This window comes from Aspergillus thermomutatus (assembly GCF_002237265.1).
Source record: "Aspergillus thermomutatus strain HMR AF 39 chromosome Unknown NODE_70, whole genome shotgun sequence".
Taxonomy (NCBI): Eukaryota; Fungi; Ascomycota; class Eurotiomycetes; order Eurotiales; family Aspergillaceae; genus Aspergillus; species Aspergillus thermomutatus.
In genome coordinates this window covers 16,190-39,167 of record NW_020798119.1, presented here as the reverse complement: position 1 = coordinate 39,167, position 22,978 = coordinate 16,190, and the positions used below count along the sequence as shown (strand labels likewise).

The 22,978-nt window shown below is 49.9% G+C and overlaps 11 protein-coding genes across 11 annotated transcripts; 5 read left to right on the top strand and 6 right to left on the bottom strand.

The window, feature by feature from the left end:
• Positions 1–283: 283 nt before the first annotated feature.
• Positions 284–2,669, bottom strand: skn7 (putative stress response transcription factor SrrA/Skn7; the record flags this gene model as incomplete). The annotated part of the gene is made up of 5 exons (XM_026758298.1): positions 284–780; positions 836–1,025; positions 1,079–1,969; positions 2,035–2,178; positions 2,613–2,669. 5 exons carry the CDS (start codon positions 2,667–2,669, stop codon positions 284–286), a joined length of 1,779 nt encoding a protein of 592 aa, XP_026615290.1.
• Positions 2,670–5,040: 2,371 nt separating this feature from the next.
• Positions 5,041–5,897, top strand: CDV56_104398 (peroxiredoxin family protein; the record flags this gene model as incomplete). The annotated part of the gene is made up of 5 exons (XM_026758017.1): positions 5,041–5,248; positions 5,357–5,456; positions 5,537–5,582; positions 5,643–5,808; positions 5,869–5,897. 5 exons carry the CDS (start codon positions 5,041–5,043, stop codon positions 5,895–5,897), a joined length of 549 nt encoding a protein of 182 aa, XP_026615289.1.
• Positions 5,898–6,136: 239 nt separating this feature from the next.
• On the bottom strand, positions 6,137–6,621 carry CDV56_104330 (BolA family protein; the record flags this gene model as incomplete). The annotated part of the gene is made up of 2 exons (XM_026757949.1): positions 6,137–6,318; positions 6,405–6,621. 2 exons carry the CDS (start codon positions 6,619–6,621, stop codon positions 6,137–6,139), a joined length of 399 nt encoding a protein of 132 aa, XP_026615288.1.
• Positions 6,622–7,065: 444 nt separating this feature from the next.
• On the top strand, positions 7,066–8,357 carry CDV56_104152 (Nif3-like dinuclear metal center hexameric protein; the record flags this gene model as incomplete). Its single annotated transcript, XM_026757771.1, has 4 exons — positions 7,066–7,121; positions 7,198–7,241; positions 7,298–7,423; positions 7,492–8,357. The coding sequence occupies 4 exons, from the start codon at positions 7,066–7,068 to the stop codon at positions 8,355–8,357; spliced, it is 1,092 nt and encodes a 363-aa protein (XP_026615287.1).
• Positions 8,358–8,543: 186 nt separating this feature from the next.
• Positions 8,544–10,875, bottom strand: cog6 (Golgi transport complex subunit COG6; the record flags this gene model as incomplete). The annotated part of the gene is made up of 2 exons (XM_026757518.1): positions 8,544–10,442; positions 10,579–10,875. 2 exons carry the CDS (start codon positions 10,873–10,875, stop codon positions 8,544–8,546), a joined length of 2,196 nt encoding a protein of 731 aa, XP_026615286.1.
• A 285-nt stretch (positions 10,876–11,160) lies between these two features.
• On the top strand, positions 11,161–12,021 carry CDV56_103785 (uncharacterized protein; the record flags this gene model as incomplete). The annotated part of the gene is made up of 1 exon (XM_026757404.1): positions 11,161–12,021. The coding sequence occupies one exon, from the start codon at positions 11,161–11,163 to the stop codon at positions 12,019–12,021; it is 861 nt and encodes a 286-aa protein (XP_026615285.1).
• Positions 12,022–12,193: 172 nt separating this feature from the next.
• CDV56_103727 (heat shock 9/12 family protein) lies at positions 12,194–12,584 on the bottom strand (the record flags this gene model as incomplete). Its single annotated transcript, XM_026757346.1, has 3 exons — positions 12,194–12,236; positions 12,296–12,488; positions 12,551–12,584. The coding sequence occupies 3 exons, from the start codon at positions 12,582–12,584 to the stop codon at positions 12,194–12,196; spliced, it is 270 nt and encodes an 89-aa protein (XP_026615284.1).
• A 982-nt stretch (positions 12,585–13,566) lies between these two features.
• Positions 13,567–15,127, top strand: CDV56_103458 (NYN domain-containing protein; the record flags this gene model as incomplete). Its single annotated transcript, XM_026757077.1, has 2 exons — positions 13,567–14,451; positions 14,507–15,127. The coding sequence occupies 2 exons, from the start codon at positions 13,567–13,569 to the stop codon at positions 15,125–15,127; spliced, it is 1,506 nt and encodes a 501-aa protein (XP_026615283.1).
• A 575-nt stretch (positions 15,128–15,702) lies between these two features.
• Positions 15,703–16,469, top strand: mog1 (Ran GTPase-binding protein MOG1; the record flags this gene model as incomplete). Its single annotated transcript, XM_026756939.1, has 2 exons — positions 15,703–15,779; positions 15,860–16,469. The coding sequence occupies 2 exons, from the start codon at positions 15,703–15,705 to the stop codon at positions 16,467–16,469; spliced, it is 687 nt and encodes a 228-aa protein (XP_026615282.1).
• Positions 16,470–16,990: 521 nt separating this feature from the next.
• Positions 16,991–19,194, bottom strand: CDV56_103015 (SprT family zinc-dependent metalloprotease; the record flags this gene model as incomplete). Its single annotated transcript, XM_026756634.1, has 2 exons — positions 16,991–18,095; positions 18,167–19,194. 2 exons carry the CDS (start codon positions 19,192–19,194, stop codon positions 16,991–16,993), a joined length of 2,133 nt encoding a protein of 710 aa, XP_026615281.1.
• A 1,135-nt stretch (positions 19,195–20,329) lies between these two features.
• Positions 20,330–22,002, bottom strand: CDV56_102652 (glycoside hydrolase family 72 protein; the record flags this gene model as incomplete). The annotated part of the gene is made up of 2 exons (XM_026756271.1): positions 20,330–21,045; positions 21,099–22,002. The coding sequence occupies 2 exons, from the start codon at positions 22,000–22,002 to the stop codon at positions 20,330–20,332; spliced, it is 1,620 nt and encodes a 539-aa protein (XP_026615280.1).
• Positions 22,003–22,978: the final 976 nt, after the last annotated feature.

The window sequence follows — 22,978 nt, the reverse complement described above, 5'->3', positions numbered from 1 at the left end:
TCGAATCGGTGATGGATGCGCCTATTATAGTATTTGCAATCAATGCAAAGGACCCTAAACTCCGCAAACGCCGTAGTCGCCAATCAACAAAGACCACAAAAAAAGCACAATACCGACGCAATGATCGTCATACAAGAGCAACTTTCACGACGCGGAGTCGTTGTTTGTATTGCAGAAAAAGTGGTGGGAAAGAGGTCCGATCCGTTGTATAATTGAGGCAGAGGTGAGATAAAGGTGGTATAGACCGGGAAGTATTCATGTGAAATGAACGACTGTTCTCAGCTTAGCCGGTTCGGGTAGCCTGAGCCGGGTTGACCATCGGCTGCGATGGATGAGCGTACATACGCGGTCGCTTCGCAAAATTTGAATTATCCGCCGCGCTGGACATTTCGGATATCTGCCGTCGATGAGGCGGCCGCGCAGCCCCAGCAACGGCAGTGAGTGCGACTGGAGGCGCCGGGTATTGCACTCCATTCTGATCCACGGCGTAGGCGGTTGGGGCCGCTGTCGCAGGGACATACTGGTTTTGAACCTGTTGAAGCATGCCTTGGAACTGGCCAGGCGACTGCCAATTGTTCATTGACGTGGCTGGTGATTGGCCGGGGGAGCTGTCTTCCTTGACCGAGTGGGTTGCCGAAGTTTGAGCAGCCATTGCAACTGTTGCCGTGGGTTGCGAAGTCTCCATGCCTGGAGGAATGGTCTTCAAATGAACCAAATGCTTCTCAAGCATGTCCAAGAGGCTCTTTCGCGTGAAGGGCTTCGGCAGAACATCGTCCATGCCTGATGCGCGTTAGTAATAGATTGCCAGAAACCTTGGAATTAAAGGATTGCGTACCATTTTGGAAGTAGAGCTGAATATCATCGCTTCTGATGTTGGAGGTCATAGCAATGATAGGAGTCCGGTCAAATTGGCGAATAAGGTGACATGCAGAAACCCCATCAAGATTTGGCATGATGATATCCATCAGAATCAGGTCGTATTTTGATCCATCTTGAATCTTATTCACCGCTTCCAGTCCGTCAAACTGTAAGACTGTCAGTTGCTTTGCATCCGGACGGTGAGAGAACGGGAACCGACCGCTGTGTCAATAACACAAGAGAAAGAGTAGAGAAATTTACCACCAATTTGGCGACATGTCGCATCATCTTCCACCAGTAGAATGTGCGGGCTGCGTACCCATCCAGGATCAACATTTGTGCTCTTCTTTCGATTGTCGGGAACTTGTCGGCGAGTGTCGTCCACTTCCTGTTTTGGAGGCATAGGGTATGGCACATTGTTCACATGCTCACTGTACATTGGATCAATCCCATTGGTAGCACCGACAGGGTAGACGACGGGCTCAATCTCGCCATTCATCTTGGGATATAAAAGGTTTGTAGGATTTGCGCCTACCGCTGTAGGCGGACGCACTACCCCATTCCGCGGCCCAGCCTCTATTGCAGGGTTGGGAACAACAGGAGCAGTTTTTGAAGGTTCGCCCACCGACTCAAGGCCAGCCAAATTGAATTGGACCTCGGCGTTCATGTTATTCAGTAGCTTCGACGCGTGCTGCAAGGGAGAAGAAGGCACATCGTCTACCTGTCCCCCATTCACGTTGGAACTGCCTTGTCCTTGAGCTTGGAAGGCTGCTGCCGCTTTGCTATCGCGCCTTTGGCGAGCATCTACTGATAGCAAATAATTCATCACCTGGTGAATGACATTTTCATGGTTCAGAACCGTCTTCTGAACCCTCATCAGCTCCTGCAACATGAGCTGATGATCAACCGTCAATTGCGCGTATCGATCGGAAATGTGCTGGATCTGCTGCTGCTGCGCAACGATCTGCTGGTTTAGAAGATCGATCTGTTGGGTCGGAACTGAGTCGTCAGTATTCTGAGTCTGCTTCCGAGGCGCCGGCGCCTTGCGTCGGATGTTATCAAGTGATTCCTTGCTGTTCGCTCTGAATTCCGGATGTTTGAATTCCCATGCCTATCTGTTATCAGAATTGTTCCACTTGACAGGTCAAGGTGCAACACAGAGCAACGAAGCCTTACATTTTGTCCGTATGGCGATTGGCCGTTTTCCTCGTTGTTTTGTCTGACCTTATGAAAGTCGTATTTATTCAGCTGCCGCACGAAACTGGCAAAATTGCTGTGTTTGAAATGTTTCGGAAGGATGGTCTTGGTGAATTTCTCGCACTGCGATACAGCACCATGGTCAGCTTGGAAGTTCCGATAGCGGATACGACGACGGATTGTACGGGAACAGAAGGAGGGAGCAACTGACCTCGAGGACCACGAAACTATCCCCTTCGTCTCCCCAACGAACGATTTCCGAGTACGAAGGATCTTCCAACATTCTTGTACAACAAATGAACTAGTTAGAGACATTCCACAAGGTATGCGATCCATCCTGGTGATTAACCGGTCGCAGTCGAGACAAAGCGAGGGGATAAGAAAGAAAAAGACAGAGCACAAGATTTGCCCCGAGAGAATCAAAAAAGGAGAACTCACTTGTACAGTTTCCGCACCTGTAGTACATTCTGTTAGCTTCAAAACAACGGAGATATTTATCATGCAGCTCAAGTTTCTCCTAGCAAGAAAAGCTTCATCCTTCCAGGGTCAACACTTACAAAATCGCTGGAGTTACCAGCGGGGGCGGTGTTGGTCGTGGTCTGGCCACCCTCCATCGTGGGCTAGATGGGTCGCGACCGATCGAACAAGCAACAAGCTCACCACGTCGCAGCTCTTTGGGAAGAACGGGCGGGAGATAATGAAGATCGCGCTATAACTTGCGCCGAGATGCGGAAGTAAAGGTACTGCTGGGGAATAATAGAGGAGAGAAAGAAGAAGAAATCGTTCAGGAATATGGTAGAGGTCGAGTTAGTCGGGTGTAGGTAGTTTAGTAGTTGAAAAAGGTGGTGGTGGTAGCATTTAGCAGCAGCAGTAGTTTTAGGTAGGAATAAATTGATTAGTTCGTTAGTGGTGATAAGTGGGACGATTAGGTGAGTTGTTGGAGGGCGTTGAATAACTGTTCTTCCGCGGTTCGTGCCAAAGAGCTGTGGGAACCTAGTCTTTCATTCTGACCGGTAAATACTAAGTGCTCCTTCAAGATGATTATTATTTACTTCTGATTAATGGGTAGATAGTCAATCAACATGATCAGTGAACTATTTGTTGAGGCTTCCCTTTCCCCTAAAACTGATTGATGGATGCAAGGAGAGACAGAAATGAGGGGATAAGGAGAAAAAGGGCAAGAAGAATCATAAAGGTTCTTGGGAATAATGGTGGGGACTCAAGAGGTGCTCCGTACTGCGGAAGAGGAGCAGAAATGAAAAATCAAATACCCACAGGGAAAAGCAAAAGGCGCAAATGGACTAGATATTTATGCAAAGCAACATAACATTTTCAAGTACCCAGTCCTGTGAGTTACCTGGTAACCTAGGTAGTATCTATCATTTGTCGGATCCTCTGCGTCTTTCACAGTATTAAACCTAGTGCTGATAAGAATGCAAGAATCATGGAAGCTGGTAATGTCAGTGCGCATTTAGATGCAGACAAAGAAATAATAATGGAGGGGAAGAAGTTATGACTCTGGAGTATTGATGAGGATAGGCTAGTGATGATGGTGGAGGGGAGACCTAATGCATTATGATCGTCCTAACTCCCGAGTCCTGACCGTTCCACAATATTATTAGGGAACGGTCAGTCAGATATGAGGTGTTTTCTTTATCCTCATTCATTCATTCAAGATATAAATTGTAACTTGCTGAAGCTAATTTTTCTTGTGGTCTACAAAGTATTCTACAGCAGTATGCTGGTATAAAATACTTGGCTTAGACACAGTGCCACTGTAGCTCCCTGAAAGAACTGAGTTATGTAGTGTCTAATCTTGCAGTAGTACATAGCACACAGTGTCATCAGGCAGGTAGATTCGTTCTCCACTCAAACTGTTGAGAAATAGACACATAGCGGATATTGTACCCGTACCAATATCTGTTTGTCTTTAAATGAATGATCTCGTTGACTGCTGGTTTCATGCAGATCCCTCGCGGAACGTGGATGGGGTGGGAACAACCGATATGGATGTCCTCATGTCGAAACCTTGGTTTGGGGCAGGAGAGATGAAATGTCTAAGAACCCCTTGGAATGTTCACCTTCATTTTGTGTCAAGAGTACGGAGTACTCCTATGATCCTTCCATATCTTTGTATGTCCCTTTGTTGTGGACAGCGTTGAAATATTTACATATGGACCCGGGTTCCAGGGAGCTGTGCGCCACAACCCACAGATCACCCTACTAAGGTAGTTGGCATTCGGGGAGAACAATTTGGAGAAGTAATGAGCAGTAACAATAATAATTGTCAGGGGGCTGAATCCCTACGAGGTTTAATCAACGAGAACTAGATAACAAATAACAATCATTACACAGGACTGGTAGACTACTCCGTAGGTAGATTGCCAATCAACTTCAACGGTGCAGATCTTCCCATCGGTGATACCTAGGTAACCTAGGTATTTCAATACCTCCTCAACTGTCAACACTTAGCTGCTAAGTAACTTTTGCACCAACCAGCCTGTCCAGAGTCCTGTCGAGCTACCTTCTTATGGAAACAGTTGACTTGTCTCTCTGTACCTGGCTAGAAATCAGATCAGGTTATGTTAGAATGGAATGTATTGCGGACCTAGACCCTGGAACCGCCCGAATTTCCTCAGGACTTCCGTTGACTTAAGTCTATAGTAGTAGGAAAAAGCAAGCAGATGCACTGCAATAATTACGACAGACATCGATACATATCGTATCGAACAAAGTATTGATTGAGAACTTAGATGGCTCCCCATGCTACGATACCAATAGAGAGGAGACCATGACGAAATACCCACAGCGCCTCGGCCATGCTATCTAGCCCCAACGACGCGCCAGGTACACAAACCTTGCTACACCCATCACTTCATTTTCTATCTCAGGTACCATATCTGTCAATTGAATTTGGCATATCTCCATATCTCATAGCCGCTGCTAACAACATTCTGAGCTCAATAGTTCGTCTTTCTCAAGAAAATGTTCGCCGCCCGTCGCCTCGCTACAAACGTCCCTCGCGCCATGCCCCGGAGGGCGCTGTTTCACAGCACCGCGCCAGCCTTCGTCCAAAGAGGAGACGCCATTCCAGATCTTGACGTGCTGGTCGAGAATTCACCTGGAAACAAGGTCAATCTTGCGAAGGAGCTCAAGGGAAAGGGTATTATTCTCGGTGTCCCTGCTGCTTTCAGTACGTTTGCGGCCCCCATCTTCGAAGCCCTTCGTCTCTCAGAAGCATCCAATATGTTGTGGGGTCAATGTCAGGAAGAAGGCAAATACTAATTGACTCGAATGAAAGGCCCCGCTTGCTCTAGCTCTCACGTGCCAGGATATATCAACCACCCCAAGCTCAAGGAAGCCGGCCAGGTCTTCGTGGTCTCAGTCAATGACCCCTTTGTGTAAGTCGCCGATGGTCGATCATTGAGGAGCCTCCACATGCTTGGGTTTTCAATGGACCCAGCTTACCATGACATAATAGGATGAAGGCTTGGGGCGTTTCCCTTGATGCCACCGGCAAGAGTGGTGTAAGTCTTTCCCACGATGCTGCGAATCTACAAATCAATGGACGCTAAGAAACAGGATAGATCCGCTTTTTGGGCGATCCGACCGGCAAGTTCTCTGAGGCGCTCGATGTCACCTTCGATAGCAGCTCGATCTTTGGGAACCACAGGAGCAAGCGTTATGCGCTTGTCGTTGAGGATGGAAAGGTCAAGGAGGCTTATATCGAGCCCGATAACACCGGCGTCAACGGTATGCATATTTCCTGCTATTTTCTTGGCTGCCAGATATCTACTAACACATGGAATGTAGTCTCGGCGGCCGAGAAGGTGTTGGGCTAAACGACGACAGGTATCAAAAATTCACACTATGATATTGGGTAATCCTCTTGATGGTATAATGGTAACTCCCATCACATGTAGTCTTTTATAGTCAGAGGCGAAGTATACCAGAAATCCTCCTAGCGTCTGATTGTTCAATGCCCAAGTGCAATAAAGGCATCTGGGATATGCAACGTTTCAATCGACCTGACTCGCCCCTAGCCCAAGCGACATAATCATAATCTTGGTATATTGCCGATTCAGGCGCTTCCTTGCTGCAGAGCCTGCCATTGCTCGGGGGTGTAACACTTGGGCGTCCAGGCGTGGATAGCAGCAATCTCCGACTTCAAGACCGAGTTCACCAACCGATGGCGCGCAAGCATAGTCTTCTTCTCGAACTGCGGAGAAACAATAATCGCCTGGAAAGCCTGTCCGCAGCCACCTATGACAGGGGGAAAGAAAGTAGTTAGAGACACCCCTCAGTCAAGTATATCCATACTGTAGGCCATCGTCGCAGACTTTACGCACCAGACAAATCCTCAATCTCAACAACCTGCGCCTGAAGTTGTTCAACCAATTTACTCTTCAGCAGCTCTGGTGTCACACTCGACGTTGCGTCCGCCATTGCTGCGTTGATAGCCGCGAAGGAGCGTGCAGTGATCGAAAAGGGCGAGTTTTGGCGAATGGGGGTGCGGAGAAGGTACCGGCAGCTTCTGCTTAACAAAGTGGTGGTGCGGGAGTACATCAAGCGCGGCTGTCAGGTTTGGAGTGATAGAGGGGTCGGCGAGGGTATTCCTTCAGTACGCGAGCCAAGGCGTTGAGGCGTGTAACTAATAGATCTAGCAGACAGCTCAAAAAAAATGATAAGTGATATGATATTATCAATCCGCGGAAGATGCATGACGGAATCCGTAACTAATCCAGCTGGTTGGATCCGGCCGGGAAAATGGGACGGCGTAAATTACAGTATGTGGCTTGACTACTCCGTACGCTCGGTTTTATCTGATCGCGTGTGGCGCAAGCTATCCCCTCTCTTACCTTATCGCTTGGGGATTCTCGATACACCCTGAGACCTTTTGCTATGACCTTCTTTCGAATGCATATGCTGTTGTGCAACATCACAGGCTGAAGATTGTTGCAACCTTTCATGAGTCCTCTCTTCCGAGTACCACTGCGCCGGCTCTCAACAATGTCGACCACCTCGTCACCTTTCACTCGGGCCGTTGTGAGCTCTATGAAGAAGCTGTATGCATGCACTTTACTTCATCCTACCATCACTAGAGATTTCTTCTCAATTGCCTTTTTGCTGACTCTGCTACAGCTATCCGGAGGCATTGGCAGACAAGAGCTTTGACAACACTGGATGTGAGATTGCCTGTATTATGTCATAGTATCCCAATGCTCATACAATTCTCGTCCAGTGCTTCTCGAAGCTCCCTTCCATCCCGCTCGGCGGCAGAAGAATTCTGTGCTTCTGACCATTGATCTCACAAAGGCGGTAGCAGATGAAGCTATCAAGCGGAAGGATTCAGTGGTCGTAGCCTACCGTACGCATTGTACCTAGCATCGTCTACGGGCTACCAGCATATTTGCTAACCGATTTTTTGCAACACAGACCCCATCATCTTTCGAGGACTAAAGTCCCTCACTCTCAATGACACACAGCAACAGTCACTGTTGCGGCTCGCCTCAGAGGGCATCAGCGTGTACTCCCCGCATACAGCCGTGGACGCTACCCCCGGTGGAATGGCAGACTGGCTTTGCGATGTCGTTACCGGCGCAATCGCTCCATCTACCGACTCCTCTCCCTCTGTCTCTGCGTCCTCCTCACAGCACTACTCCCAGCCAACATATCCCCAACCTCGGCCAGCATCCATCTCCCCCTCCTCCGCAGCCCCCCACGTCCGAAGCACGATTCATCCATCTCCACCCCCGGTCCCTGAAGGCATGGAATCAGCCGGTATGGGCCGTCTCGTCACCTTTGAGACTCCCCAGCCTCTCACCACCATCGTCGACCGCATAGCACAAGGCGTCGGTCACCCGGGCGGTATCCCGATCGCGATCCCACAGACTGTCCCAGTCGATTCGGTGAAGATCCGCACCATCGGTATCTGCCCGGGATCTGGATCAAGTATCCTTTTGAGTTCAGGAAGTCTGCCAGATCTTCTGTTCACAGGCGAGTTGAGTCACCATGAAGCGCTGTCGGCCATTGAGCGTGGGTCGGTTGTCATTGCGCTCGCGCATTCTAATACTGAAAGGGGATACTTGCATGCCGTTATGCGACAGAAACTAGCCGCTACCCTCAAGGAGGAATGGGAGGCCCAGCGTGAAGAAGGATTGAACGCTCTAGAGGAGACTTTCAAGGAAGGAGGGGCAAGTGTGATCGAGAGTTTTGAGGAAGTCTACAAAGATGCTAGTTGTGCTGTCGACGTAAGTGAACGCGATCGGGACCCTTACGGTATAATGATCCGACGGGCGTGATCTCTTCAACACCGCAATGAAGTATGTGTATTGCCGCCGGTGAAATGTGCCCTTAGCACAAGTGGAGTACAAAACAAAAAATCGTTATCAAGAACTAGACTCGAGCAGATAGAGATCGAGATGAAGTGCCCATGTAAACGACTCTACCACCGTAAGACATGACGAACGCGGTCTCATACCTAGGGATCAGCTCAGCAACACCCGGATCTCGCCCGTAGTACGAGGGAAGAGCCTCCTAAGGTCCGATTCCTGCTCGTCATCACCAAAGACCTTTCCGCTCTCAGTGACAACCTGATCCTCAACACCCGCGTCACTGCCATCCTCTGTCGGTTTAATATCGACTCTGCCTCTAGCTTCGTCCGCGCCGATAATCATGCCCTCCACAAATTCAAAGTCGCGGCAGAAAGCCTCGACCGCTTCTTCCGTAACACTCTGAACGAAACTGGCGCTCTGCAGGCGCTTCAAGTTATCTGTAGCATCCATCAGGGCCGAGGGAAGGAAGTCATCGAGTTGTTGGCTGATAGCGATGAGGGCTTCTGGCTGGAAGGCGGGGAGGTCGGCTATCTCAGCGATGTTTGTGGGTTGTTTATCAGCCTGTCGCGGTGCGTGGCCGTCTGTTCCTTCAGATTCAGTTTCTAGAGTTATGGAGGATGGTGAGAAAGGCTCGAGGGCAGCCAACAAGATGCCCAAGCCCGATGAATCGAGTAGATAGCGGTGTTGGATTTCGAGCAATTCCATCCGCAGGCTAGACAGCGCGGTAGAGATAGGGTTCAGATGAGTTGCACTTGCGAATGGGAAGGCAGAGATTGTTGAGCGCGCTGTCAGGAGAACGTTGGTGGTGTAGATAGCTCGAGCTGTTGCGTCGGGGAGCTCGGTCGCTGAAGATTTGGCCAGTTCCAGGAAAGGGTCAAACGCGACACGGAGGACGGGTGTGAACTTGTTATCCACCGTGCTTCCGGATTCCGCATCTTCTGCCCCGAGTGAAGCGTCATGAGTCTTCATGAGGGAGGTCAACTCTTCCAAGGCATCAAGGAAGAACTCCGGTGCGGAAAGGTCGTCCGGTGGAGTCAAAGCAGAATGATCGTTAGAGAGTATATTGACTTGCTCGCGCATGATACTTTCGAAGCGGGCGAATGTGAAGTTCTCTAGTGTCTGAAACAAGTCCGCCAGGTTGGATTTCGTTCCCAGCAGTCTGGAAAAGGTTGCTCGATAGAACGAAAGCAAGTGAACAACTTTGTAGCAAGTGACAGGCTCGTCGTGGCCCTGAATCACCAACTCAACCCGCTGCCGTAAAGCTCGAGACACTCCGACTAGATCACGATTCACGAGGTCGCTAAGGGCTTTCTGACCATCAAAGGAGACCTCTTCTCCCTCATCGATACGAGACCAGGGTTCGCTGTTCAGTCCAGCCTGGATCCCTTTGGCGATTTCCTCCCCATCTGCTACGAACAAAGCTTCCAAAGCCTCCCTCTCCGATACAGTCGTAGAGTGAACCCATGCCAGCATATCGCCGACGTACCGCAGAGGATCATGAGCCGAAAACTCAATCGGTTTCAAGTTACGATCCCCCCCAGTGCCGGAGACGGCATCAGTTAGGGCATAATGAAAGGCGTCGGACAAGACATAATCTCGTGCTTCGGCGAAGAAGTCCAAGCAGTTATGAAAGAGGCTCGGTCGTTCGGCCAGAACTCGCAGAGCGCGCCTGATTGAACTGCTGATTCGCGGATCTTCGAGATTCAAGGACTTGAACTCCTTCTGTATCCATCTGAAGAGTTTCTGGTATGCGGAGTTCAGGTTCCTAGAGCTCTTCTCCATCAATTCCAAGCCCAGTCTTTGGTTCTCCCCTCCCAATAAGACTTCGCAATCATGATGCACCTGTTTTACCCGATCAAGGGCATTGAAAAAGCGGTCGTCAATCGGTTCCTCTGCCGAGGTGAGAACTAGTAACTCATCGTCCGAGACGACGAAGTGCTTCACGAACGCATCGAGAAGTTGTTGTTTTGTCTCCGATTCCTTCTTCTGATTCATCAGTGCAGATGCCTCCTCGAGGACTGGAGTCGTGTCCTGTTTAGCTCGGACGATGTGCTGCCGCATTTCATCACAGGTCTGATTCAGGCTTGATATCACGGCTCCGATCCTTTGCAATTGCTACCAGTGTAGACTATGTTAGCCACCTGCCTCAATGTCGCTCTTGTGCCGCCCAAGATGCGTAACGGCTCACCTCTGCGACTTTGCCAAAATCCCGCACGATTTCTGCATTGGATTCCACCACTTCTTTTTGCACATCTAAGCGCAGCTGCCTTCGCGTCTCTGCAGTGTTGTGAACGCCCCGAAGACTGAGTGTCTCCAGCGCATCGCGTATATCGGAGTCCGCATAGGAGGCCGACAATACACTGGTCAGTCGGTTTGACAAGGCATTCGATCGCTGTGTGGGCGGCGATAACGGAGTGGAAGCTGGAGAAAGAGCACGTATGGACGAATGGCTAGCTGTAGCTCCCGGAGGAAAGTAGCTTTCCATGGTGAGCTATCCGAGTAATGGTCCGACGGGCGAGCCGGCGGAGGATGATGTATCCAAAAGGTGGTCACTACAGCGAAAGCGGGAAGTCGGATCACAACAATCCCCGCGTCCCGATTTCAGTTCAACATCGACCATCGCATAGACATCTCGAGTCGACCCTATGGGCACGCCAGTGTCATAATCGGCAAAGTTCGGTTTAGCCGCAGGAATTGGTCGCTGCAGTCCACAGTTTACAATCTTGCTTCTCTACACTTCAATCGCTTGTTTACTTGGACCACAGTCGCGATGGACAGCCCGCTCCTTTCCCCGGCAAAGGCACGTCAAGCAGCCATTCAGGCCAAAGACTGGGCATATGTGAATTCCTGGCTAAGTCGCCAATACTCACCGAATGCGGTGCCGAACTTTGAACGAAATGAAGATACTTTGCGCACACTTTTAGCTCTTGCTGCTGCTAACGACGCAGCGGACGAAGAGGCCTCATTGCTCCACCGTGCGCGCGAGGAAGCGATTCGGGAATTCAGAGCGCGGGAGGAAACTGAGGATAAACAGAAAAAAGAACTACTGGATGAGCTGGAGCTTTGTCTCGGTGAGAATGGAAAACAAAATCTCGACGATTTGGCGGAGACGACTGCTGTCCTGGGGGCTCTACGCACAGAAACCAAGGACCTTGGTCAGTCGATCATTGAGCTCACAATAGAGGAGTTTGATGCTCAGCAGGAAATCTCCAAGGTTGACATGCTTCAAAAATACCTGGAAAAAGAGCTGGCCGCTCTACAGGAACAACTTGATCAACTCAAGTCCGATCCTACATATGAAGTACCTGCAGACCTTCCAGCTCTCACCGCGGAGTGGTCGAGGAGTACCAAAATGCTCACTGCAAAACTCAGTGAGTACCATGATAGGCTAGCGACGTTGGGAAGAATCAGCAGCAAAGGTCCTACGATTGAAGACTTGGTCACAGAAGAGAAGCAAATAAGCCAACTAAAAGACACCATCCGGAGTCTGGACCACCGATTAGAGATGTTCCATGATCTGCCAAAGGACGTCCAGGGCGCTCGGGCACAATACAGACGGCTCGAGCGAGAATTGAACCAGCTCATTGAGCGACGGGACTCAATGTTTGAGAGTTTAGTGGACAAGAGATGAACCCATGATAGAGGCGCGCATGTGAGCAACTTTCAATTATCAAGACATATCATTCGTAACTAATAACAACAGAGGATATAAAGACATGGCTTCCGAAGTGGTATCGTGAAGTCGTAATGAATCATGATATCAAGCTGCCGCAGGCTATCCATCAGCTTCCAACACAGCATATCTAGTTGTTGCCAAGGCCGACGGTGTTCTTAATCTTGTCACCACTGCACGACGACAAAGGTCAGAACGAGCTTCAAGATCAATCAGTTCGATGGATACTCACATGGAGCCGCTAGCACCGCCGTGGGCGTGATTGTCATGGGAACGCTGAGTCTTGTCGAAAGCCTCCTGGGTGCCGGACTTGCTCTCGTCGGTCTGCAGACCACGGGCGACACGGTCACCGGTGTCAGTAACGCCCTCCTTGATCTTCTGCTGGGTGGACTTGGTGGAGTCAGGAGTGAACTCCTCCTTGGCCTCTGCACTCCTGTGTTAGTGAATTGTAACAATGCTTGCCATGTAAGGAGTGCATATCACATACTGGTAGAGAAATCCTTGCGACCAGCGTCAGACATTTTGAAGATGGTTTGATAGGGAGAAAGTAAGATTTGTTATGAGATTGGAAAAGTGTTTGCTTGCTTGTGGATTGTTATGATTGTTGTTGGATGATGAAGGAGTTCTACACTGGTCGAACGAGACCTTTATATCTTTCTCTGCCTGCCATTTCTGGACCCTACAACTGGACAATGCTTCAATGACGTCGCTGAGCAACCTGTATCTTGCGACATCTGTAACCAGGATTGCGACCAGCCCAGGTACCATATTCTGTCCTGGGCCGTCATAATTCACAAGTGCTTGCATGCAGGTATAACCCCACAACTGGTCATGGCCGAACCCTGGGCCTCGGCTATGACAACTCCTCAATTCAACGTCACCATTACGAAAAAGCTTGGTTTTATAACCGCTACCCCTGTTTCAAGACTAGCACGCAGCCATCATGAGGCTTGAAGCTCTGACATTGCAGTTTAAGCCACAACCATCATAGTAGGAAACATGGTTGATTATCTATGACGTCGAGACGATCATTGGTTAGCCATATATGGTTAGCAAGTCTTGGCCCTTTTGCAGCAATGTTTGTCGCGGATCATCTGTCATCGCGACCTCCGAGTACGCTATACCTTTTTCAGAAAATAGTTTTCGATCGAGACGAAATAGAAGGCGGTGGGAGCCGACAGAATAATCGCCACCAATCGAGTCATCTGCAAGGCTGATGGGTGTATGCCCGATCTGCCTTCTCTATCATCTACATTTCCTTCAATGCTTCTGGCAGCAACATTGTCTTGTGCGAATCTATCGACAACCATGTTGACCTGCTCCACCTTTACAGCTTGGTTTTGTTTATCATCTTGTCATCTCTAGTCATTTCTGATCTTATTATCGCTCCAGTTAGTTTATCGTTCTTGTGATCCGTACGAGACCCCGCCTTATCTGAGAAACTCCTTGACACTTCCATAACTTCAAGCATAATATCAAATCAAAACATCGTGTTACTTATCAATGCCATCGTCTGCCGAGACAGCTTCGAACTGGGATTTCACTCCGGTGTTGAATCTGCTCCGTTCGCCTGCGTACAACGGGCGTGAGCGATCCCGTCTCATTGGCCACACCAATTCGCTCCCTACCTTTGAGAAAGATGACACGGAGAAAAATGCCAACTATTCTAGCAGTAGCTACCCGAGGCTAGGTGATTTTGGTCCTCTCTGGGATCTCCTTGGCCACGGTAGTTCACCAGGCGTGAAAACAGAACAGTCCCAGGCGCCTGGGGCTTCTTGTTCTGAACAGCATCAGAATTGCAAGCCGATTCAGATTCTCAAGAGACCTATAGTCACGGCAAATTTCTCCGAAGATACTATCAAACAGAGCTCTAGGGCTTCCCCTAAGCCGATACCTAGTTCAAATGCCTCTAAAGCTCGAGTCCCCGAAAAGAAAGCTGTAGCAGAAAACAGCACAGCTTGTCAGAACCCTCAATCGAAAGTTTCCGAGGTTAGCTCGTCGGAGAACAGTGTGGAAGCAGAATCCGACGGCAACCTCAGTATCTTTGACCCACCCTTGTCGAGAAAACGGGGTGCCGTGTCCTTCATCCCCTCTCAAGTCTGCACGCCAGAGTCTAATGCTGAGCTATGCGACACTCCGCCGTCCTCTTTTGATGAGTTGGAAGGGTCCCTGACAGCTGAGACTGTCAAGAGCTTGCCTACTGGTCCTATTCGCGTGCAGCCCATTGCGTATAAATCAGCCGCAGACCGAAGAGTTGGTCTTATTACCAAACTTCTGAAGAAATTCCCCGAGTACGCGGAAACCGTGGCTCAAGTTGGCCGGTCTCCAAGCACTAAACCGAACAAGCAGGCGTCACGTCCCATCCATGTCTTTGTTGATATGTCCAACGTGAGTATTCGGTATACAATCATTTCATGATCGTGACTAACCTCCCATATGACAGATTATGGTTGGCTTTCATGACTCTGTGAAGTTAGCTCGCAAGATACCTGTGAAGACTCGCATTCGGCGTCTGCCCCTCTCGTTTCAAAACTTCTCTTTGATTCTCGAGCGAGGTCGCCCCGCTGCCAAGAGAGTCTTGGTTGGCTCTGATCGATTTGCAGCCATTGACGAAAGTCAAAAGCTGGGCTACGAGGCCAATATATTGGATCGCGTTCACAAGGTGAAATATTTAACTCGTCGTCAGTTGAAGTATCGGAAGAATCCCCGAGTCAGCTCTCAGGAAGGAGGCAGCGGTTCTGAAACGAACGATACGCCGGAGGAGCGATGGGTTGAACAGGGAGTGGACGAAATTCTGCACCTGAAGATCCTAGAAAGTCTGGTAGATTCCGATGAACCGGCGACTATTGTTCTAGCCACGGGAGACGCGGCGGAAGCTGAATTTTCGGGAGGCTTCATGAAGATGGTGGAGCGAGCACTGCAGCGAGGATGGAACGTCGAGCTTGTGAGTTTCTCGCAAGTGACGAGCTTCGCCTATCGCCGAAAGGAATTTCGCGCGAAGTGGGGAAAGCAATTTAGAATTATCGCATTGGATGAGTTCAATGAAGAGCTCTTAGATATGTGAAGAACAATGATATTTGTATGAGGTATCCCTGCACTTGGCTTCTACTTGTAATTTTCAGCGCCAAGCAGCCCGCGGGCTTGGAGGCAGCAACCGGAGCACCGCCAACAGTATTTCTATAGTTGGTCTTGCGAACAATAGTAAGATAGGCATCTATCTACCACATGCAGGCCCCAGCTGTGCTTCAGGGCTACTGTCCTCCACTAAGCATGTGTAAACATTGATCCCGCAGGCAAAGGTAGCTCAGGCTACCTCCACGTAAAGAGTGGAGGACTCATAGAAGTCAAATTCAACCAATCAGACGAACGGGAACCCCTCCAGTCACGACCGTAGGCGGACGTCATTCCTGCGGCGGAATGCAGTTGACCGCAGTCAACAGCATCGAAACAATAGATCCTTGAGAAATGGGATGATAAATAGCTCTGAAGTGGCTTCCCATAAACCTACCTTCCCTAACTCAGCTCACCAGATCACCTTCCCATCCATCGTCCTTTGAATATTGTGTGTCCGGCGATCTTCGATTCCCTCCGACAGCTACCCCCGCGTGGAAAGGAAATCATTACTTACAACAAGACGACATGGCTACCTTTTCCGAGCAGGCCTTCTACGGAGGTGCGATTCAGGGCATCATCCCCGAAGGCTGGGTAGACGGAAGGTCAGTATATCACACCCCGGATGCTCCCGTCCTCTCCTGCTCTACAAAAAAGTTACCCAAGCTAACATTTACGCAAACAGCACCCTCCGCGAGATCCCAGATCACCAAGAACTCTTCCTCTCCCCAACCACCCTCTCCAGCTTCATCATCGAAGTCAACCAGCGCGTCACACAAGAGCAGGCCCTATCAACGCTGGACCAGCAGTCCGCCATCCGCGGCGGCATCCCGGCCACCCACGAGACAATCGACAAAGCAGCCGTCATGTACCACCTCCGCGATCTGTGCGACGAAGACGACGTCTTGCAGGTGGTCATCCCCCCGGCAGCGGTAACCCCGGCCAAGATCCCTGCTTCTGCGCGCGCGCATGCGTACAAGGGCGTGGTGCAGATGACGACACCCAAGCGGCAGCGGAGGGATACCAATACGGGGAGGATTCCTGTTTCGGTCGGGGGAGCGGCGGCGGGATCCAGTGCGGATGGGCCGCAGACGTCGCGGGTGACGGTGCATTATCTGCTTGTGCGGTTGGAGGCGCAGGAGTCGGATCTACTCGTTTTCTTTAACGTGCCGCATGATGAGTTTGATCTGTCCGGGGATCCGCGGGGTTTGTCGAAGGAGGAGGAGGTGGCTACTGAGGCTATTGATAAGTTGGTGCAGACTTTGGAGGTTAAGGACTGGGGCTTGTTCGCTTAGGGGCTTTGATGAGACGAGGAGGGACTGAGTCTTTGCTTGCAGAAGAACTGGAAAAGCGCTTCAACATTCTGGCGCAAGAAAGGAGGTGCGAGTTCAGAGGGACGATGTTTGCGAAAAGTATGGCGGAGATGAAAAAGGCGTCATGGATATTGGAAAAACTAATCGATTGGAAACAAAACAGTGTACTTTCTGGCAAAGTGCGGTAGATTTATGAATCGGTAACTGCAGACGAGAAATGAAAACATATAAACAATATTTGGGAAATAGGTATATTGGGATGATATTTAGCATGTACGGCGTCAAATGCTGCCTCTACATTACCACCATCCAGCTTGTTTTTACCGGTTTTCAAGAAATAGATGGATTCCTGGAGGTAAGAAGAAAGGAGACATCAAAATCGTCAGTAGATATGAGAATAGTTCATCATATCATGACAAAGAGCGCTGTATATGTCGGAGAAATGACCAGATCCTGTAACTTTAAGGGACAGAAACATTTCCAGACGATGGACGGCAGGCCAGTCAAACCTCTACCTCTGTTCTCTCACTATACAAACTGACTTCGCCAAACACTTTCGCCATGTCCTCCACTGATTTCTTTTCGCACCGCTCTGATGGAGGAGTTGGTTGCTTCTTCCTGGGTGAGACGTTTCTTGGCTTCGGCTTGATTTGCTGCAAAAGGCCTTTGCACGCACCGCAGCGAGATTTGGCTGTGTCAATGCTCTTGGAATGCCGGCCATAGTTCTGACCACAATCAACACAGCTCCAGACATATTTGTAATCGATCTGGTAGCTGTGCTTCGTCGTCACTTCGACTCTTCCGCCGTACACAGGGTGATCTTTTAAGGCATCTTTGCACTTGCGACCCCATTGCTTAAAACTGGCCCCATGGGGGTTGTTGTGGACGTTTGAGATCATGTAGTTCGCCAGGTGGCAGTATTCATGTGCCATTGTGTTGATCAATCGGTCCTCGCTGTCGATGATGCGCTCTGCAAGCTCAATAGTAGCATGCTGCTTGATCAACGTTGATGGTTCAGATCCGCGTTCTGATGTTCGAGACTCTTTTCCAATCTTCTCGCGTTTCCAGTTGGCACGTCCGGCGGTAGTCAGTAGGTTTTTGTTCCAAATGATCCGAACACCGCCCGTTTCTTCTGCAAGCTTTTGGATCTGGCCTCCAGAAACGGCGTCGTCTAGAACCTTGAGAAATTCATTTGCGATTTGCGCCTTCTTGTTGTCAAACGACTTCTTGCGTGCCAGAGCAGCTTTCTTCTTCTCTGTCTCCGCTCTCTTCAATGCCGTCTTGCTTGGAGTTTTGGACTCTATATGCCTTTCACGGGGTCTTCGCATATTTTCGGAGTCGGTATCACCATCTGACTCCTCGAATTCTCTTAAAAACTGCTCTAATTTCGTGCCTCCTTTGTGCGGAGAATGTTGATCGATCCAGTGATCGGTGGCCTCTTGGCTCCAGAAAGCATCAACACTCTCGCGATATGGGGTTGGCGGTATGCGGATCCTGCCCTTCGTAGGTGACTGGAGAAGACTTTTAGAGGGACTGGCAGGTGGTGTTTCTAGAACAGCCAAAGGAGCTTCAGATTTCTTTGTGGGTGAATCAGTATCCGCTGCAGTGCTTCTTGGATGTTAGCAGCGTGCAACAGATAAGAGAATGAAAGAATGGCCTAAAGATCGCCTGAAACTCACTCATACATGTCCCTTTGAAGCTGGGAATTTGGATCAGAGTCCTCCAGGTTCAGGCTTTTCATGTCTTCGGTAATTTTGGGATTTTTCAAGTGTGATCTTTCAGGTTTCGGTTGCAGCTGGGGGGATGATATCGTCATGGTAGGTGGCAGAGATGGTTCTAAGCAGAGGTCATCTTTGTATGAAGGGTTCATCAAAGCCTCCTTGAGCCTTGCTTCTGGGTTTGGACGTCTGCCTCTTAACAACCTTCGCGTTGTTCTGGGAGGAGAAACACTTTTCAGGGTCTTTTCCTCCTCTGTTTCATCTGCAGATGTCTCATGGTAGCTCAGCTCTTCACTGTCACTGACTATGAAATCATCCAGAGAATCAAAGCTGTTGTCTCCGTTGTCGTCTTCTGAGTTAGTCTCTTGTGACTGGCGATAACTCAGAAATCTGTGGTTTTGCTCCTTTCCTTCCAGGTCCTGGCGGGCACTCCTCCTCGTTGGCGAATATCGCGAAGAGGCATTGGATGAATGCCTGGATATTGTCGGTGCATTTTCCTCTTCGTCCCCGTCGATGGGGTCATTCTCCTTCGCATAGTCAGACGTTTCCAATTTTTGAGTTGGTCGGTTTCGTGGTTGTTGCGACAGTGGGAGCAGGAGTGAGTTGACGTGTGCTTGCTTCAGCGGGACTGTTGTCTTGATTGTCTCCTCGCGGGAAGAGCTCGTGGAGGATCTATAGTCCTGGTCCACGTCGCTCGACCCGTCACTATCGGGAAGTATGTCGAAGTTCGCTGCTAAAGCCGTCTTCTTTTCCCGTTGCGATCGGCTTCTTCCCAGTGGTGGTCTTCCTCCAAATCCATTGGATCTCTTTTTGGTCCATGCATCGGTTGCTATTCTCCATTGTTCCTCCCTGTCTTCTTCTGCCTCGGGCGTCGGCGACCACCCTTTGAATATGCGTCCGACAGGAGTGTGTGATGCCTTCTTCTCGGATAATTTCGTCAATTTCCGAACATTGGTCTGCTTCGCTGGCGTTGCGTTGAGCCTTGCCATGATTCGTTCGACGTCCTGCGGCTTCCCTCTGGGCGTGGTGCAGCTTGTACCGCGTCTCCGATTACGCTGCTGTGAGAGAGAATTACGACAGCGATGACGATAGTGGTTTCCTTTCACTTTGCGTTCTTGTTCGCGGGCGAGAATACTGTATATAAGACATTTGATGGCTGGCAAATTGTCTCTTGTTGATCATCCGATTACTCCGTATAGAGTTGTAGGTTGGGTGGGTGGTTGACATGGCAACCGCATCCAGGTGACCATGGCTGTTGTGAAGCGATCATGCAGGACTAACATGATAAGAGTCGACAACACGCATTATTATGCAGTCTGGAGCATGGGTACGTGTTTACACACACCCCTTCCACGGGACTTGTTATTATGTGCAGCAAAATAATCAGAGGTTGGTACCGTGGTAATAGGTAAACCAACCCCAAAAAAAAAAGGTGTCAGGGCCCGAGCCGCGGATCGAACGCGGGACCTCTCGCAGATATGCTTGGGTTAATCCCTAAGCGAGAATCATACCACTAGACCACCCGGGCCTGCTTGTTAAAGTACCTCTGCTAATTTCACAATTTGAACCAGTATCTTACAGGTACTCAGCAAACTCCTGGTGATCAAAGGATGTCTTGAGCTCACAGTTTCATCTCTTATGTGGTCGTCGCAGCTGCTGCTATTTGCCTGTTTACTGGATTTACCTATGAGCGTGTCTTATGAAATTCTAAAACAAAAATTTCTTTATATTAAATCCAGCCAGGACTGTATTTATGAACTTGTCTAACCATGGTGGTGTTGGTAACATATTTAAATCACGGTCTCTAACAACACAGAATTCCAACTCACCGTATGAGACCATGATTCCCAGAGGCCATCCCATGATGCACCACACAGTCCACCTCTTGACGGGACTCATGACTCCCAACGGGTCACACAGATTCATACAAAGCCCATAACGCTGCCCGCTTGCATGCAGGATACATGTTGGACTATGATCAGAATCCACAAGTCCTGAACCTTGCACTCCCGGCTTAGTTTTACAGTATGGAACATTCAGCGACAAAACACAAGGAACCCATGGCGGATACTCTGTTGGTAATAGCCCACACCCTTCTAATGCACATGCACACCAAACCAACTTCTACAGGAGAATCATCCCAGCACCGGCAGCAATGGCAGTGACCACATACAAACCAAGCTGCCAGATACCAACGGTGACTGTCCCGGGAGCATTCATGTATGCAGCACCCTTAGAGCTTGACGCCGCAGCACTACCGGAGGAGCCAGCCGCACCCGCAACCCCAGTCGGGGAGCTCGTAACAGTGCCCGTACCGGAAGAACCAGCCTCCTTCAAAAGCGCAGAGCAAGTGCCACTGGGACTACTGGAAGTCTGAGTGGATGCAGCGCCGTTGAAATCACAAGCAGACTGGGCCTTGCCCTTGGCGGACTGTTGCTCGTAGTAGAGGTTCATAGCATAAGACAACTGCTGCTTGGGGCTGCAGACACTGTACGCGCCGTACTTGCCGGTGGTTGCATTGGTAGTCACTCCCTCGCAGACATCATAGCCGCAGACGGTCCCGAAGAGCTTCTCGATCTGGTCGTCAGATACAGTGTCCTTCAATGCGCAGCCTAAGCTGGCTTCCATGCATGAACAGAGGTCGCCGTTGGGAGAGGGTGGAAGAGGACTCGCAGTTGCAAGCCAATCGCTGTTGACTGGTGGGCACGACTGAAGAGCACTGTTTGTCGGGGTATACTCGCTCTTCTTGGTACCAGAGGGTGTAGCACTAGCCAGCTGCTGGGAAAGATAGCTGTAGTCGGCTCTAGTGCTTACCTTGTCGCCATCAATGCTGACCAAGCCTGCGGACCATTAGTTGCAGAACGCAGGACACATAGAATCCTCAGAGACATACCGTAGTTGTTGGCCTCCTGGAAGTACATATAAACGATACCACCGGACCAGACATCGGCCATCTTCGGTCCATAGAGCGCTGAGACTTCAGTGAACTTGCGAGGCTCAACCGCATTGCAACCATACTCAGCGAAGAAAACAGGGACCGAGTAGTTGCGGAACTCATCAGTACGAGTCGAGTAACCGGACTCCTCGTAGTTAGAGTCTCCACACCAGGAGTAGATGTTGTAGCCCCAAAAATCAATGCTCTCCTCCGCATTATCGCAGTTGAAATAGTCGGCCATCTTCTCACGGATGGACGAATCGTCATTAGTAGCATAGCCAACTCCCATGGTTCGGTAGTCCTTTGCTTTGATGTACGCCTTCATGTCTCTCACTGCAGCCTTGACGAAAGCACTGGTACCCGTCGTCTGCTTCGTATTAGACACCTCGTTTCCAGCAAAGAACCCGATGACGTTGGTATAATTGGCCAGAGCGTCCACCACAGTGACATATCGGTTAAAAAGATCACTGTCCCACTTTGGGTCATTACGAATAATAGATTCCCCCGGGGATGAGAGATCCGCAATCACATAGATACCGGCCTGGCTGAGAAGGTCCATGCACGTCGTATGGTCGGCGGTCGGGTCGACGGCATAGACACGAATCACATTGGTACCAAGCTTCTCGAGGTATGGAACGTCCCGCTTGCAGGCATCGGCATCGGCTAGAGGATCCTTGAAGCTGTTCGAGGAAGACTGGCTGCCGGAATAGTCCTGCTGATAGGCAACGCCCCTGATATAAAACTGGGTGTCATTGCTCTTGTAGAAGAACTTGGACCCCTTGATGATGATAGGGTCCACGTCCACAGCGTTAGCACTGCTGGCAAACAGTATAGCGCCTGCGAGGATACTGCTGAACCTCATGCTGATGCTTCAAGGAACGGGACAGGGTTTAGATCACGAAATAGCCAGGTCGAGTACCGAGTACAAAAGAATGGTATCGCCGAAGCGGGATTCGATTAGGAAGAGGTTATAGAAAACGAAGGACTCAGTCGACAACGCGAGTAAACGACTGTAGTAGAAAACCCCAAAGAAGATCCCAAAGAACGACAGGGGTATAAACGAATACGGAGCAAAGAAAGAACAAGCACACAGGCCAAGGGCAAGCGACACTCCTACGGATGAATGTACACACCAGAGAAAGACAACATGAGCCTTTCGAGCTCAGGGAATTCGTGCTCTTCTATGCGACAGGCGGACCCTACTCCAAGGCCTCAGGGACTCGAGGATAGAAAGCAACGATCCACCACCATCCCGCTCAGCTGGAGCCCAGGGCATCCTGCACGGGGCGATATTCAGGTTATCCACAGTTGATCACAGGTGATGATCGGTGATCTTCCCGTCTCGCGGGCTGTTATTTGCTCAGAAGCAGATTCTGGTGTCATTGCCGCGCGAGATGTCAATATCAGAGGGCCTCCGGAACACGCAATGCAGGTCCACACCCCAGACGATCAGGGGTCCAAAACCCTTGAAGTCTAGAAGAAGAGATAGCAGGAAAAGCTTATTCGATCGTTCAATCATGAATGTGTGGCTTAGCCTGAATTACTCACTTGTTGCTGTTTGAGGGATGAGTTGCTTGATGTAGGTTAGACAGGTAGGGATACGCCGAGGAAGAGTCTTGAATATGGGAATCAAGACAAAGCCGAGAGGTTCCAGTGAGCGAATCATCCTCTAGGCTTAGATGGCCCTCTGAAGGAGTGACCGATACCGTGCTGTGACCTCTGTGCCCAATAACCACCAATATCTAATGCAGAGGAGAGAATCCTTATCCAGAGATGGCCCCTCATAGATCCCGTCCTAGTTTGTGCTATGAAGGAAGCGATGCAGTGTCTGCATTTGG